Source organism: Sesamum indicum, linkage group LG10, assembly GCF_026168435.1.
Source record: "Sesamum indicum cultivar Baizhima isolate 11 linkage group LG10, ASM2616843v1, whole genome shotgun sequence".
Lineage (NCBI taxonomy): Eukaryota > Viridiplantae > Streptophyta > Magnoliopsida > Lamiales > Pedaliaceae > Sesamum > Sesamum indicum.
The window spans coordinates 19,062,303-19,080,693 of NC_142666.1; the positions used below are offsets into that span (position 1 = coordinate 19,062,303).

The window sequence follows — 18,391 nt, forward strand, 5'->3', positions numbered from 1 at the left end:
AGTCTCACTAATTTATAGCAAAATTTTGATCTGTTCGAATATTTTTATTTGTGTAAAATATTAATGGCACTTATATACAAATTTTGAGGGATGGTTCTGGTGTTCAATTTTGACTGGTCTGGTTATTGCTGAACCAAATTTCTTAACTTGATGTCCTCATCGATCCATATATACCTACTAACCATTAAAAAATCAAGATTTAATATATCTGCAAGTCTTTGTAAATATAAGTGGGTTTTATGGAGGCAAATTTCTTATCTTAATGTCTTTCGTTCAGACCTAACTAATCAATAGGCAAATCAAGTTCTACTATATTTGCAAGTTAATGTAAATATAAAGTAGTTATGATTATTTTCACTTTTCTCGATATCTGTTAGCTGCAAAGGCATGTGTTTGGTAATGTAAAAATACGATAAAAATTCCTCTTTAGAAAAGACTCTTTTTTTAACTCAATTTGATTAAAATACCTTTGTTGATCTTATAAAATCACCCTCTTTTGTTTCTTTTATTTTGAGGTTGATTTTTGTGGGTTTTTTATTTTTATTTTTCTCCCTCCTAAACAACTAAATAACTGCATGCATGTTGTCTTAAATACATTTATTTAAATATCAAAACACGATAAAAGCATATCAAGTTTTTTATTTTTTATAACTTAAATTGAAATATTAAATTAACATCAACTAAAAATTAAATACTAAAATTTATTATTCAAATTTAACTATCTACTGAATATAAATATTAATCAATGATATATTATCAACTAATTTAAATTATTATTTAATATAAATATATTTATTTATTATAAATCATACTAAAATTAAATTACCATTTTCCGTATTTAAAAATAAAATTTTAATACTTCTTTTTAATTATTATATTTAACTTTTTAAATTTTAAATTAATTTCTTAATTTTTTAAAAACCTAAAAGTTAAATACGAAAAGTAAAAAAAAAAAATTGTACTTCATCATCACCCAAAGGACACTAAAAAAATTACTTAATAGTAACAGTTTTTGTAACAATCAAATTAATAATTTGGAACAGTTTTTAAAAATTGTAACGGCACATCCTACCACAGCTTTTTTGGGCGTTACAAAATCTTTGTAACGGCTTTCTTTACGGCCATGAGAGACTTACAATAGTAGTTCAATTACAAAATTTGCATTTGGACATGTTTTTGAACAACCAAATTAAATTTGATTAAATTATTATTGAAACGGTCTTTGTAACACATATAAGTATGGTTGTGCTTGAATATAGGAGCAATCTTTGAAATACTTTTTGTAACGGCCATGCGTTATGTTGTAATACACTACAAAAATACGGAATTTGACAGGGGTAAGGCAACCGTTCCATATTGGAACGGGCTTTGGAACACATGAGGAACGAATATTGATAGATGACGTCATGATCCACAATTTTTTGGGTTATAATTTTGGAACGGCCAACCCATTTCAATATATGTTCCAAACTAATCGTTACAAAATTCGTTCCAAAGACCGCTCCAAAATAGTAACAGTTAACATTTGGAACTCTGTTTGGAACAGATTATTAGAATTAGGAACGGTCTTGCAATGACCGTTCCTATATGTGCGATAATAGATATCCAAAAGATGACAGTTAGAAAACGTATTCCAAAATGAGATACAATTTGGAACGATTTTAGTACACACTTAATCAATTATGCCAAAAATCATTCTAAATTTATGAGTTTTACTTAAGAAGTAATGTGTTTCAAAAATCGTTCTAAAATCCATTACAAAGTGGAAAGGTTTTGGAGCTGCTTTTGTGGACAATTTGCAAAATAATATTCTCACACAAATAAAATTATTTTTTAAAATGAAAAAATATTTTTTGTTTAGAAACTGTCCGGAAAAAAAAAAAAAAAAAAAAACCGTTCTAACTTTGAACAGACTCTAAAAAAAACATTCCTAAAATACATTACAATATCCTACATAAAAAAAGAAGAACAATCAAAATTTTGGAACGGTTAATTTATTTTGGCCGTCCCAAAATCAGTTCCAAAAATTTTAATTTTGCTTCAAATGAAAAGTGGAGGAAAAAATAAACTTAGGAACGATTTTTAAATATTTGACCGTTCCTAAGATGAGTGTAACTAAAATCGTGCCTAAACGTGTAAATATCCGTTCCTAAAATGATTGACAAAAAACTATTCCTAAACGACTTCCAAAATCGTTTCTAAATAAGTCCACAGATTCCTCATTCACTTTTCGGTTAGCATATCTCAACATCTGGGACCTTGATTAATTCCAAACTTAAACGCTTAACAATAATTTTCATACATGAATATATCAAGCAGTCTGATCTAAAATCACATGGTCTCAAAATATTAAATAATTGGAATGGCTTGTACACCGTCCAAGTGTATTGCATTTTGTAACGGCTTTATATTCAATTTTTAGAACAAATATTCTTTTTTTTTTTCTCAGTTAGGTTTATTCTATAAAAAATCTTTTCAAAAAAAAATAATGAAATGAATTTTAAATAAGAATAAGGAGTCTTTATGTCGCATTACCGAGGAGGTGCAAGTAGTCCGCATCTTCACAGATATGTCTATTTCACCGAGCCTCTCTCCGAGACAGTGCCCAGATCTTTACACCTTTCGTGTGGGTCGGAACTTACCAGACAAGAAATTTCTCTACCTTAGGATATCTTCATATCCGAGAATCAACAAATTTGACTCTGCATTGTTCACAAAATTTCGGGTATTCTTTTTCATCTCCGATTACTCGATAATTTCCACAAGAACAAATTCTTTGATAGGCCCAAAAATTCTTTCAATTGAGTGCGCAGTCTCGTTCTGTCAAGAGGAGATCTACTTCTAACCTCTCAGGAACAAATGATCAGTCGAGACAAAAATTCTTTACTTCGGATTTTTCGGGTAAAAAAGAAGATAGGATTCCTGATTATTTAGACCTTAGTCGAATCATATATATTGGTTTTTGTAATCTCAAAGATCATACCATTCTCTACCAGAATTCTGATTTATTCTCAAAGAGGCAAAGAAATAGATTCACCATTCCACTCCAATCGATTCAAGAACGCGAGAACAAACTAATGCCCCCTTCAGGTATCTCGATTGAAATTTCCATCAACGACATTTTTCGTAGAAATAATATTCTTGCTTATTTCGACGATCCTCGATACAGAAGAAAAAGTTCGAACATTACTAAATATGAGACTCTAGAAATGCATTCAATCGTCAAAAAGGATGATTTGATTGAGTATCGTCGAGGAGGCAAGGAATTTAAGCCAAAATACCAAATGAAAGTGGATCAGTTTTTTTTCATTCCCGAGGAAGTGCATATCTTACCCGGACCTTCTTCTATAATGGTGCGGAACAATAGTATCATTGGAGTAGATACACAAATTACTTTAAATATAAGAAGTCGAGTAGCCGGGTTGGTCCGAGTGGAGAGAAAAAAAAAACATTCATGATCTGGATATGAATGAGTCGAATTATTTATCCATCGGTCTATTAGTGAAACATCTCTCTGAAAGTTCTTCTACTAGAAATATTCATATACTTTATTCGATACAAAGTCTTTTTGTTGGAAGATCCACTATGATAATGAAAAAGATACTAATAAAAAACAAACACTAAGAACAAAAAGATAAGTACAAGCAGAACTTGATAAATACAAGTAGAACTTGCTACAGCCCCCCCTCCCCCCCCCCCCCCCTAAGATGGAGCCGAGGAAGAGAGGCCCAGCTTGGATAGGAATAGAGCAAAATTAGCAGTAGGAAGAGACTTGATAAAGAGATCGGCAATTTGATCAGACCTAGAAATTGTAAAATAAGGGAACAAGGGGACATAGAACAGAATGAAAGCTCAAAAGCCTAAAGACCCAAGGCCTACTAAGACCAAAAGCCACAACCACTTCACGATTGCACAAATCGCTCAAAGCCACAAAGGCATATAGAACCACAAAGGCTCAACCAATATCCACAAAGGCTTATAGAACCACAAAGGTTTTTGCCACTAAGGCTTTCAGAGAAGGAAGAAGGAGATCATCAGCGTTCGATTTTGTCAAAGTTCGATCGATGAAACACAGTTTCATTTTCTCACGCAGTGCTCGTTTAACTCCAAAACTCCAATTCAAGTAATTGTTCCCGGTAAGAGGTGCACTTACTAGTGTCATCCCTGGGTGATCCGACTTATGAAGTTGCAATCTCTCAAGTAGCGTTGAAAAGGTAGACATCCCCGCCATTAGTAATCAATCTCGTAAAGATATATTGTGTTGAGAATCAGTTAACAGGGGTGATATCCAGAGACCTTTATGGCTCTGATACCATGTGAAGAATTTGAGGGATGGAAACGGAGTACATTCATGGCAGTAAATTAAAGAATGAAAAGAAGGAAAAACTATGCTTAATTTATTTATCTAAAACTCAAGTACTGAAGTTACAGAGATGTGAAACTATATATAAATAATAGAGTTTTAGCTAAAAGAAAAAACTAACTCACTTTGGACTCTAGTTGTCAACAGACTCAATAAAAATTAAATGCTAGAATACTAATAAAAACCAAACACTGGGAACAAAAAGATAAGTACAAGCAGAACTTGCTTCAGGATCCCTCTAGTTGCATTCTTCTGGTCGTTACAAAGCTAACACGGCCAATCAAAAAATTATAGTAAATTTATATCGGAAAAAATTTGTACTGTTGTTTGTAACAACCAATGCAATTATATATTTAAAACAATCTTTGGACTAAATTTTGGAATGGTGAGTCCAAAAAAAGAGCCCTTCCAAATTGTAATAACAATTATATATGTATTATACAAGTATACATACGATTAGAGATTGGTAAAATTTGGAAAATACATGAAATGAAGGGAAAATTGTAGTTTAGATCAAATTAAAACAATCACAAAGCAAGTATAATGTACTTGTTGATCATTTTTTTTTCACTATACATAAATCACAAAAAAAATATATTATATTTATTATATAATTAATCCAAATTTTATCGAATCAAATTCAAGTTAAATAGACTGATGTCTTAATTAAGAAGAACTTTTAAAGTTGACTGTCGACTTGGCCAGGACTTTTTAATAAAGTCTTGGTCAAGTTTGTTAATTAATTTTGAATAGGAGGGTAGAGCCACGGTCGGTACATGCACGCATTTCCACGAAATTATTCATGCTGGAAATCTCACGAGTTATAACCTGATTATTTATGTTTTCATTTTCAATTCAATTTTGTATAATTTTTTGTGTAAAATACAAATATATTTCAATTAGTTAATTTAATTATATTTTACATTGGATTATAGTACTGTTAAAGTAATGGCAAAATTATTTTTTTGGCGTTGTAACTTACTTTATTTATATATTTATATTTTTTTTTACGAATTGAGTCCTAAATAGATCATTTTTGACAAATTTAGTTCTGTATTGGCAATTTTAATCCCCTTCACGCTATAATATATGTTACTTTTTATCCTGTAATTATAAGTTGTTATGAATTGTCAATAAAAGATTAAATTTACCAAAGAAGGACCACATGTGAGATCTTCTGGACTAAATGTGTAAATTACACGTAGACCCCCTGTGGTTTGGGAATTACATTTAGCACCCCTAATGTTTGCTTTCATCTAACGAATAAGTCCCTCCATTGGTCAAAGTTCATCGAATTTGCTAATATTAATAAAAAAATCAGAAATAAATCTATATTTACCTCCGATTGATTTATTACTGACTTATCGCAGGTCAAATAAATCTTTGATCAAATTACCCTCCTATATTTTCACGCCTTAATGCATGCGAGGAGGCATATTTTCACCGTTATAAGGGTAGTTTAGTTAGAAAAAAATATTTGACCTGCAATAAATCAGTTTTAAATCAAGCAACGGTAAATATCACTTTTCATTCAATTTTTTATTAATATCAGCAAATTCAGTGAATTTTAACTAACAGAAGAGACTTATTTGTCAAACAGAAGCAAACTTCAAGGGTGCTAAATATAATTTTCTAAACCATAGAGAATTTATGTGTAGTTACACCAAACCGAAAGAAAAGAATGTAATTATTCCTATACATGTGTGAACAAACATTTTTTGGTAGGTTGAGATGATTTTATGTTGATTGTTAATGAACCTAAGTCTTATTTCTTGTGGCATAATGACAGGTAACAGATCTCCTTTGTGATATATGTATTATGCTAATAGGGTAACATATAAAAAAAAATGAAATTATTTGAATAAACTAAGGAGCTTTTCTTCATTATGAAGGTTTGGTATTGAATTCAATTAAAAATAAAATATGTGGTCAAATTAACATGTAATTGATTACATTGATAGGAATATCGTTTAAATGTTAATAACACTAACAAAAAAAATATTATTTTTCATTATGATTAATTATTGTGGCTAAGAGTAAACAATTATAGCAAATATTAATTAATTAATTATAGCTGCACAACAACCATTAATTATTATTTCTGTAGACATGTCAAAACATTAGCAACAGATAAAAACTATAGCAAATATTGATTACTCGTGATAAGAAATTAAGTTTTTTCATCGATTTTGTTTGATTATGATATATAATATTAATTTTTTACGATTTTAAGGTTGTAGTTAATTAATAGTGTGATTAAGGAATAATTCTTTTTTTTTTTTTTTTTGTAGTGTCACAATTAATCATTAATGAAAAGGAGATGATGATAGAACTAAATAGGCGGTGTGAACAAAAAGAAGTGTTAATTTGAATACATTTTATTTTCAAATGAATTCAGCACTTGTCTGAAGACGTATTTTATTTTTAATTGAATTCAATATCACAAATCAGAGTATCTATAACTTGTCATTATGCTTAGGTTCATTAGCAATCAACATCAAATGATCAAAGACTTATGTTACTAAGATTTCCAGCTGGAATAATTTCTTAATTTATTCTCTTTTATAGTATTTTGCTTCTCTTAACATAATATTTTTTGAAATATTGTCGTTTACTTCTAATAATGAAAATTGGAATTAATTTTAATAAGTTGAGATATATAAGAAATGAACAATTTGTGTTGAAAAGTTGTAAGGAATCCCTTTGGATTTGTGGATATTTATCTCATTTAATGTAAAATTATTGTAATTTATTTTATACAATGAGGTTATTAACTTTAGTTGTCAAAATTTGTGTTTGTTAAAATACCCTAATCATGTAATTATTTGAACACAAAATATTCATCATTTTGAATTATCAATATTTTTTTGTTCACCCACATTTACAATTAAAATATTTTAGTAGCTTCAATAAATTATTTGTCATATCTTCTTTCTCTTTCATTTACTTAAACAAATACATTTACTTCCCCCCAAAGCATATAAAAAAGAATCGTAGTTCAAGTTAATAAGAACAAAGAAATTTGTAAAAAAAAATTAAATTATAATTCTAAGTGTGGAGTAATGGGTAGTTAAGAAAAATAAAAAATACATAATTGTGACAATATTAGAAAATATTGAAATTACAAATCTGATCAATTTTTTTCTGAAGAGAAGAATTTGTTGACTCCAAAATATATAACAATATCAACAGTGTTTTGCTCCGTCATATCTTCACAACAAAATAAAATACACATTAAAATTAAAAATTTCAATAATATCATAATAAGATGTTCAAATTAACAAATAACAAAAAAATTTAATAAAAAATTGGAGAAGAATGCATTTACGAATGTAAGAGAGATGGTTTGAGTGTTTGCTGAAACACAAACGAGAATGAGAGAATAGAGTCCAGATTCTATAGTCCTGAGGCACCGCTGCTGATCAGGAAAGGTGTTGCAACACTGTTCCCACACAAAGGCAGGCTGCTTTGACCCATATTTTTTTTTTATTTTATTTTCAGCTAAGAACTGCTATCCCAAATTGCGGTTCTTAGCCTTTGTTTCTTTTTTTTTTAATTAAAAAAATGGTAGCGCAATTTTACGTCGAGGTGTCATGAAATAATTTTTTAAAAAAAAAAAAAAAAACTGGCAGAACGTGGTCCTGTCTATATCTAACAATTTCAGATTCATCCCAATACTGAATTGTTTTTTATATTTTTTAAATAATTTTTCAGAAATTAATTAAAAGGTAATTTTAGATATTCAAAAATTGATACGATAAAAAAGTTATAAATATCTGGCCTAGAAAACTTTAATTTTTGTCTCGAAGATGAAATTTTTTCTTTCGTTGTTGAGAAGGCAAAAACAGTTTCATCTCAAATCATCGTGCCCTAGACGAAAAACTAAATTAAAATTGTGATTAAAAAGTTAGGCTATCAAATGATTTCAGTTTCATGAATATTATAAGGTAAAATATTTTTTAAAAGAATATTTTAGTAAAATTGTAAATTTTGGCTGGAAATTATCGTCAAATAAATTCTATCTTAGACAAATTTTATACTCTCACAAACATGTTTATATGTGTTTTCTTTTCTTTTTTTGCCTTTTCTAACAACCTCTTTAACTACTCCAACAATGTTTATATTGAATATCTTAAGGTTGGTAGGCTTTTCTAACTATCATTGTATTTGTACTTAATTTGGTTGTTAAATTTAGACTATATACGTTTGCTTTGTTTATTTATTACTGTAATCCTCATCACTGTTTCTAACTTTTTGCTACTAATTCTTTTATTAGGAAAATGGTAATATAAAATTTTATATTTTTACATCAACTTTTGAACAATATTTTCAAAATAAGAAAATATATAATTATTTAAGAAATTTTACAATATTTTTTATGAAATAATAATTAACTAATTTATTAATTATAAAATTACAAAAAATACATTTAACGAAAAACTAACTGAACAATTAACACAGATACACAGAATTTGGAGTGAGCGTAGGAAAATATATATTAAAATGGTTGGACCATCTGAAAAGTCCTTAATTAAGTCTTGGTCAAGTTTGTTAATTAATTTTGAATAGAAGGGTAGAGCGACGGTCGGTACATGCACGCATTTCCACGAAATTATTCATGCTGGAAATCTTACGAGTTACAACTTCATTATTTATGTTTTCATTTTCATTTCAATTTTGTATAGACTTTTGTGTAAAAATAAAAATATATTTTAATTAGTTTATTTAATTATATTTTACATTGAATTATAGTGTTAAAGTAATGGCAAAATTATTTTTTTGGTTTTGTAACTTTCTTTATTTACACATTTATGTTTTTCTGGCGAATTTAGTTCTAAATAGGTCATTTTTTATAAATTTAGTCCTGTATTTGCAATTTTAATCCCTTTCACGCTATAATATATGTCACTTTTTGTCCTGTAATTATAAGTTGTTATGAACTGTCAATAAAAGATTAAATTTACCAGAGAAGGACCACATCTGAGATGTTTTGGACTAAATGTGTAAATTACACATAGACCCCCTGTGGTTTGAGAAATTACATCTAGCACCCCTGATGTTTGCTCTCGTCTAACGAATAAGTCCTTTCATTGGTCAAAATTTATCGAATTTGCTAATATTAATAAAAAAAGTCAGAAATAAATCTTTATTTACTCCCGATTGATTTATTACTGACTTATAACAGGTCAGATGAATCTTTTTATGATCAAATTACCCTCCTATATTTTCACGCGTCAATGCATGCGAGGAGACATATCTTCACCGTTATAAGGATAGTGTAGTTAGAAAAAAAATGTTTGACCTGCAATAAATCAGTTTTAAATAAAGTAACGGTAAATAACAATTTTCATTCAATTTTTTGTTAATATCAGCAAGTTCAGTGAATTTTAACAAACGGATGAGACTTATTTATTAAACAGAAGCAAACATCAAGGGTGCTAAATATAATTTTCTAAACCATGAAGAATTTATGTGTAGTTACACCAAATCCAAAAAAAAGAGCGTAATTATTCCTATATACGTGTGAACAAACATTTTTGGTAGGTTTAGATCATTTTATGTTGATTGTTAATGACAGGTAAGAGATCTGCATTGTGATATACGTAATATGCTAATAGGGTAACATATATAAAAAATTGAAATCATTTGAATGAATTAAGCAGCTTTTCTTCATACTGCCTATCTTATTAAAAATAAAAATATGTGTTCAGATTAACATTTCTTTTTGTTCATACTGCCTATCTTATTCTTATCATCATCTCGTTTGTAAATGCAATTAATCATTATTAACAATTAAATTGAATTCCTATCAACATAATCAATCAAATGGTCAAAAGAAAAATATCAATTTCAATATCACAAAATATCAAGTGAGAATTTCGAAATATCACTTTAGAATATACATTAAATGACAACAACGATGATCGATCATGTTACTTATAATTATTAGGGACAAAACTCACGCACAAAGTCGTCATTATATATACGTAAATAAACAGATTTTATAGTAACAACAATATATATTATTTGTCGTTATTAGGTTGTGGATACTTTATATGTGTCATTAATTAATTTTAGTGTCAACTTTATGCACAATTTTCTATCACTAAATCTTAAAATACCTTTTTAGTCCCATAAAATAAGGGTAGAATTTATTTTGGTACCCAACTTTGATAGATATTACTTTTAATCCCATAAAACTCATAATCATGTATTTTTAATCACAAAAAATCACGTACATTTTCTATTAATATAAAAATAGACTAACACCCGCATACTCTAAAGCAAGCAAAAGGATGCTATCTATTATTTCTCATCTTCTCTATTTTTTGTATGTATGACGCAATGTATGATGAAATGATGAAGCTCAACTCATTGCATATTGGGAACCTTCCTGGAGTCACTCTTTACTTCAAATAAAGACAATAATAATATTTTATGTTGTCGATGCAGGAACACGGTTGTTAGAACGGGATCCCACGACTTCAACTATAAATAGAGCAAGATTTGGTTCATTTCCCTAGTGTGCATCAGCAAAAGAAGTAAAAATGGAGAATTCACTTCCTCTCAGTGATTGGCGTGTCAAGAACACTGAGCTAGTAATAAACAGGCTCCACGCTTTCCTTCATGGAATTGCTTTACTAGCCTTGTTTTACTACAGGCTCAGTTCCCTTACCCAAATCATCAAAACCAAGGACAGTACTGCTCTCCTTTTACCCCACATTCTCATCCTCATTTCTGAGCTCATACTGTCTTTCATTTGGCTTCTCAGTCAGGCCTCAAAATGGAAACCTGTTATTCGAAAAGCATACCCTGAAAGATTGCCGGGAGATGAAAAGCTTCCTCCCATTGATGTGTTTATATGCACCGCTGATCCTAACAAAGAGCCCTGTTTGGAAGTTATGAACACTGTCATATCAGCTATGACACTTGATTATCCTCCTGATAAGCTTCAGGTTTATCTTTCAGACGACGGGGGTTGTCTTGCAACTTTCCAGGCCCTTAAACAGGCTTGGAAATTCTCCAAGTCGTGGGTTCCATTCTGCAGAAAATATAAGGTGAATATTGCGTGCCCGGAGGCTTACTTTTTGACAGACGAAAGTGCTCCTGTTGCCATGTTCCATAGGACTGAGTTCATAGCTGAGAAGAAGGAAATCAAGGTTTGATATTTCGCTTTAATTAACTTAAACACTATTTCTTGAGTCCATGTGTTTTTATCAATCATACAAGGAAGTATAGTACATGTGTAGGACTCAGGGTATTTGGCACAATTTATTTAAAATATCACATAATTAAGTTCATAAAATAATATTATTCTAAGAGATATTTACGTTAGTTCATATTTATATATATTAAATTTTAATTTTGATTATATTTTATATTCTTTTTATTACTTCAAAATATTGAAATTAAATTTTATTTTTTGATAAGATTTGATTTCATCAAATTATATAAGTATTTTTTATAAAATGACTAAATTAATTCCTATCTAATGTGTCTCAATTGATTGCGCATTATATGCATTTATATATGTTAAATACATATATGTATTTAATCAAGAACATTGCAAAAAAGAATTATGTTTTGCAAGAAATTATCACATAGCATAAATCATAATTGCATTATATGTAATAGTAATAGTACTTTTATTGTGAAGGGAAAATGTTGGAAATGTCAAACAAACTTTCATCAATGTAGTACTTTTGTATCTATACATGTAATACATCTATGTATATGAATATATGAACTAACGTTGAAAATCCAAAAAGTACAAGCCTTAATTTGTATTTTTTTAATTTTCTAAATGTCAAGTTAAGTTTGCATAATTTTGAGCAGTTATGGAATCAACATGAAAGGCTCTAGGTATAGGGTACGGTAGGGCTTTTTATATAGGTATGGGTTTCAGAGTTATTTTTTAAGTATATTACCCTACCCATCCCATCGGCAAGCCTATATTTGATAATAATTATACAGCACCCTCCTAAAATTTGGTTGTATTGAAATGAATGCAGAAGAGGTACATGGAATTCAAGGAATCTGTGGCGAAAATCATTGCAGATGCAAGGATTTCTGTGAGCAGAGATCATCCGCCCGTAATTGAGGTATTGAAAATACTGTTTACAGAAGAATACAGTCTAAGAGATGGTGTTTCTTCTAATATATTTTTTCAAATTATTTATACAGGTGATTAATGATGCAAATGTTGATGGAATGGATTCGGACAAAAGAAAGATACCTCTTCTTGTTTATGTTGCTAGGGAGAAAAGGCCTTCTCATCCGCACCATTTCAAAGCAGGAGCACTTAACGTTCTTGTAAACTTTTTGGGCCTCTAAAAGCTCACAATTAGCATCCTTTTTCTTGTTATTTTTTTCTCTCAACTTTTTATTACTGTAAAATGATTTGCAGCTCCGAGTCTCTGCAATGATCAGCAATGCACCATACATTCTGATCCTGGACTGTGACATGTACTGCAACGATCCATCATCGGCCCGCCAAGCTATGTGCTTTCATCTCAACCCTGAATTATCCCCAAAGCTTGGTTTTGTTCAGTTCCCACAAAGATTTTACAATATCAATGAGACGGATATAAATGATGGGCAGCAAAGATCCGTTTGGGTAATGTTAACTGCGCGCAGTACTAATACTCTATTTGTCCTATTTATCAATTAACTCTCATAAGTTGGTTTTTTATCCGTATAAATCTCAGTCAAAATGGGAAGGCTTAGATGGGCTGGGAGGACCAATCTTATCTGGAACATGCTTTTATATAAAAAGGGAAGCACTTTGTGGAACTCAAAAATTTCGAGAGGGTAATGCCAATTCTACTGTTAGCAAGCTTTGAAACCATATGAGTGTTTGTATAGATACATTTACCCTTTGCTACTCCGTACAGATGTTGATCTTATCAAGTTGGAGAAGTGTTTTGGTTCATCCTACGAGTTCATCAAGTCAATAAGTATATATTACAGGCGGAATTATCAAATTGAACATGAGTTTGGTGAAAATAAAGTGCAGAAAGAGCTCCAATTGCTAGCTTCGTGTAGCTATGACAACGACACGAAATGGGGGAAAGAGGCAAGTTATATACATCATATTCCAAAAGTGAAGTGGAATTAAAGTTAAACATTTGAGAATTTTTATCTTTACAGGTGGGCTTCAGATATATCAGTGTGGTGGAAGACTATTTTACAGGCTTCATTTTACACTGCAAGGGCTGGATTTCTGTGTATTATGATCCTCCCAGGCCAGGTTTCTTGGGTGCAACCCCTATAAGTCTTAATGAAATTCTGGTTCAGCAAACGAGATGGAGCGTAGGCTTCTACCAAGTCACGTTGTCGAGGTTTTCTCCCCTCATATATGGACTCCTGAAAATGTCAACTTTTCATAGCATGTGCTATGCAGAATTTCCTTATAGCCAGTTTTATTTCCTATCCTTTTACGTTCTAGCCCTCATTCCTCAACTCTGCCTAATACGCGGCATTTCTCTGTACCCCGAGGTACTCATTGAAATGAATTCTTTATGAGTAGTTGATTACGCCTAAAAATTTTGAGAGCGTGCGACTTAAGTGACAAATTCGTGCTTGTTGACAGGTTTCAAGTCCGCTTTTCGTCGTCTTTTTGTTTATTTTCCTTTCAGCGCAACTCAAACACGTGCAAGAGGTGTTCGTGACCGGGCACTCAATGAAGACATGGGCGAACGAGCAAAGGATGTGGATGATGAAATCACTGACATCCTATTTATTTGCTGGACTGGAAGTTGCAATGGAGAAAATTGGGTTGACGGAAACCAGTTTTCTGCCAACCAATAAGGTGGTTGACGACCAGCAAACCAAATGTTACCAAATGGGAGTATATGATTTTCAAGCACCAGCTCGCTTCATGGTTCCATTGTGCAGTCTTTACATACTGAACGTTGCTTCATTTATCATTGGATTCGGAAGGATTTTGCAGACTCAGAAATGGGGTGAGATGCTTCTACAAGCTTTTATCCCGTTATTTGCGACGATTTTGCATTTCCCTTTACTCGAAGGAATGGTGTTGAGGCAGGACAAGGGCCGAGTTTCAGCATCTGTCTCTCTTCTTTCTGCTATAATTTCCACAACGTTGTTGTCTTTTGCATTGCTCCTCAATTACTATTAAGTTAGATTGTATGTATATGGTTATTACTTAAAAGCTTGTCAAAGTTTTATTTCAATGACCTATCAATCATGTCCGAAAAGTCAGATCTAAAATTTAGTACTAATCAAAAGGGTATTGGAGGATGTCTCATTATAGAGGTTTATAGAATTACATAAATTGCACCTTTGAGACGGTATTTGTTACTATATAAGTATTATTAATCTAATTAAATATTATAAAAATTATTCCAACTTAATAGAGTGTAAAGTGCGATTTTAACAAATCGTGGGCTTTGGCCACAGTACATCAAACCCTAGGGAAGCCTTGGGCCCGATTATTGGTCTACTTTTTAGATATTTAGTGCAAGAGAGGCTCAGCCCAGTTCGCTCATTGGCGATATTGGAGTCAGAAAATAAGCACAATTTTTGTCAATTGAGCCCAAATTAGACAGCGAAGTTAGATTTCATAACAATAAAATTATGAATTTCAATCATATCAATATTTGGGCTATGGTTCTATTTTAATAATATTTATTGATTAATTATGTATTTAATTGTTTATGAAGTTATGACTTGATGATTAAGATTGAAATTTAATAATTCTATTTAATTGTTGATTATAAAAAAATATTAAAAAATTGGATTATAATTACTTCTCAAAAGATGCACAGGTAGCATGATGGGTTGTTTGATTGGCTGGTGTTCTAAAAAGAAAGGTATAATTACATTGTTTTGATATAATTACACGTAAATTTTTTATAACTCGAAAAAAATTATATTTAGTATTTCTGACATTTGATTCTATCTAACATACAGATCAATTCATTACTCAAAATTTATCAAATTTACTGATATTAACAATAAAAAAAAAGAGTTGAATGAAAATCTATTTTTTCTCCAAATTCACTTATTATAAATTTATTTCATGTCAAATAATTATTTTTCTAACCAAACTACCCTTATTCATCTTCATGCGTTAGTGCATCTGAAGAGATATATCTTCACCTTTATAATAATATTTTGATTAGAAAAAAATATTTATATGGTATGCCATAACTGTGCCATAAGTTAATCCGAGAAAAATATGAAGTTTTATTTAATTTTTTTTATTAATATCTATAAATTTTTAAATTAAAAAATATATAATTATACCAAATTTTTAAAAAAATTGTTAAAAAAAATGCTGATTCATGATTGTTCCGGAAGACATTTAACCTTAGAAGTTGGAGGAGTGGGGCCCAAGAGATGCCCATTGTTGGAATGGTGGAAAGCATGATTCGAGTTGTCTCCCTCAATCACAACCCTCCCCTCCCCTCCACTGCTTTTCCACCGTTGATCGCCTTATTTAATCCGTTCAAATATCAAAAATTGGTTAATCAGGTGTTTTATTAAATACTTAATTTTAAAAAAATTTGTACATTTCATATATTTTATAAACTATTTTTAATTAAATTTATAATATTTAAAATGAAAGATAAGTTTTAAAGTATTTGGATTAAATACAACTTTGAAACTTGTATCTAAATTATGACGAATTTACAATTAATATCACTAGAAGAAATTTAACATTTGTTGATTAGGTTTAGTTCCATTGGTGAAGTTGAGGCGTCATGATTTTAAGGTTATGGGTCTAAATTCCAACAACGTATGGGATGCTATTCTACTTAATAGTAGGTGTTAATTAGATATAATTATCTTTTTTCGGTAAAGATAATTTTTATTAAGTAAAAAAAGTACAATAGTACAATACAACTTGCTATCAAGGGATCCGCTATAAGTGGTAAAGTGCACAAGTGCTAATAGCAGTAGGTAATTCTACACTTAGAATCATCTGCTGCACATCTCGAACCATCAGCGCACCCACAGTGCATGTATCTCTATGTATCCATCAAATCGCCTAATGTTGGGCTCACGCCAGATATGGTACACACATGATGCCAAAAAGAGCGCGGTAGACCGTAGAAACATAGTGTTTGCCTCTCCATCTGCGAGCAGCCCATAAAACTTCAGTAGCCGAAACTCGGTTTGGCCAATCGAACTGAAGTGTGCATCGATTCACCCTCAAGCAGCCACGCGAACAAGTGCAGTGAAAAAAGATGATCATGGGTCTCATCAGCACCATCAGAGCAAAGTACGCATGAACTATTAATAGATACAGTTATCTGCTATTGATGATTAGTATATAAATAATTTTTTTTTTTTTGGGAAAAGGTAAATTTCATAAATGAGAAAAGGAAATATAGTACAACAGTGCTAGTATGATATATTATCCCTCAACAGGCCAATGGATACGCCATAATCTATAAAGTGCACTAGAGTTAACAAAGCTAGGAAGATTTTTGCTAAGAATTCGTAGTCTGTAGTATATAAATGTTATAATTGAGGTTGTAGTTAGATATAAATATTTGATACTGATGATTGTTATTAATTTATTCAATAAATACCAGTCATTCTTTTCATTTCCAAAAAAGAAAAAGAAAAAGAATTAACATCTAATAATTGCTAGATGTCATGATTAAAAATAAATCATTATAATAAATAGTCATTAATCACAACTATGCAACAATTGTCGATCGTAATTTTTTGCGAATGTGGCTAAAACTGTCATGGTTAAGACATTTGTTATGACTCATAGACATGACAAAAAATAATTTTCATAATGAATAATCTAAATGTTTGCATCGATTTTCCTTTAACTATAATTAATAATTATTATTTACCACAGTTTTAATTCATAATCAATACAATCGTACCAAATTGTATATTTTTTCTAACGTACAATGAAACTTAAAAGAGTTCGTTAATGCCTTAAAGATAAATTAGAAAAACTCCATATTTTTTTTCAGAAGAATTTATAAGTTTCTTACATCGTATTTTTAAATTTTTATAATTAAAAATATATATATACACCTTATTCACGTTTATAAGATTCAAATTTAAAATTTATTAATTATGAAGCCACAATATTTAAAAAAAAAAAAAAAAACCCTAGAGATGATGAAGTGCCAACTTTATGATACTCAAGAGGGTCTTTTAACTTTTGGAGTTACTTGTTGTTTAAGAGACAATAAACCTTTTGTGATCTTTACTCTCTTTCCCTCCTCATCACTTTTCTCAACTTTCCAACTATTTCTATAAATATCAATTTATTTTTATGGTAAAATATATCCAGCTTTTTTAAGATTTTATATAATTGTAATTATTTTTTTTAAAAAAAAATTATCGATTCTCTCCCTAATAACGACGCTCGTCCAATAATTGACCCATTTTGTTACCTTTCGCTAGGATCAAATTTTGTATTAAATTGCTCAAAAATCCTTTTTTGGAACCTAAATTATAATATTACTGTTCAAGGATTATATAATTATGTCACATATCAGAGAACATCAATAGTTTTTTAAACAATAAAGAGGTACTTGTAATTATATTAAAATCTCAAGAGAACTCAATAAAAGTTATCATTTTTTTAAGGAAATAAAAAATACTGAACATATCATATTTTTCTAATAATAAGTATTTCCAAATTATGATGATTTTTATTACTTTTTTTCAAGTGAAAGCGATAAATATTATTCTTTTTTTTTTTTTGAATAAATCAATTACAGTCATGAATATCAAACAACTATCAATAATTAGACAATTATATATACTAACCATCATTATCAGATAATTATATTTAATTAACACACTATTAAAATAGAATAACATTTCACAAATTGATAAAATTCGTACCCATAACTTTAAAATCCTAAAATTTTAACTTCACAAATTGAACTAAACCCAATTCGCGCATAATTTTCACTACTAGACACCCCCAAGTTTTGGGACTGGACCACTAAATTAGCTTTGTCCATATTGGAGTTGTGGGATCATTGTTGTCTCCTTTTCTTTATTAAACAAAAACAAATA

At 30.1% G+C, this 18,391-nt stretch overlaps 1 protein-coding gene across 1 annotated transcript; it reads left to right on the forward strand.

Moving 5' to 3' along the window:
* Nucleotides 1-10,900: 10,900 nt before the first annotated feature.
* LOC105171678 (quillaic acid 3-O-glycosyltransferase CSL1) lies at nt 10,901-14,578 on the forward strand. Its single transcript, XM_020697206.2, has 8 exons — nt 10,901-11,523; nt 12,376-12,465; nt 12,548-12,676; nt 12,771-12,980; nt 13,072-13,174; nt 13,258-13,439; nt 13,514-13,861; nt 13,956-14,578. The coding sequence occupies exons 1-8, from the start codon at nt 10,912-10,914 to the stop codon at nt 14,502-14,504; spliced, it is 2,223 nt and encodes a 740-aa protein (XP_020552865.1). The 5' UTR covers nt 10,901-10,911; the 3' UTR covers nt 14,505-14,578.
* Nucleotides 14,579-18,391: the final 3,813 nt, after the last annotated feature.

Bases quoted from the DNA above. Each gene is read 5' to 3' on its own strand.
- LOC105171678 (XM_020697206.2), top strand. From the start codon at position 10,912: ATGGAGAATTCACTTCCTCTCAGTGATTGGCGTGTCAAGAACACTGAG. The intron at 12,466-12,547 runs GTATTGAAAATA...TTATTTATACAG, and splicing joins ATCATCCGCCCGTAATTGAG to GTGATTAATGATGCAAATGT. The intron at 12,981-13,071 runs GTAATGTTAACT...TATAAATCTCAG, and splicing joins GGCAGCAAAGATCCGTTTGG to TCAAAATGGGAAGGCTTAGA.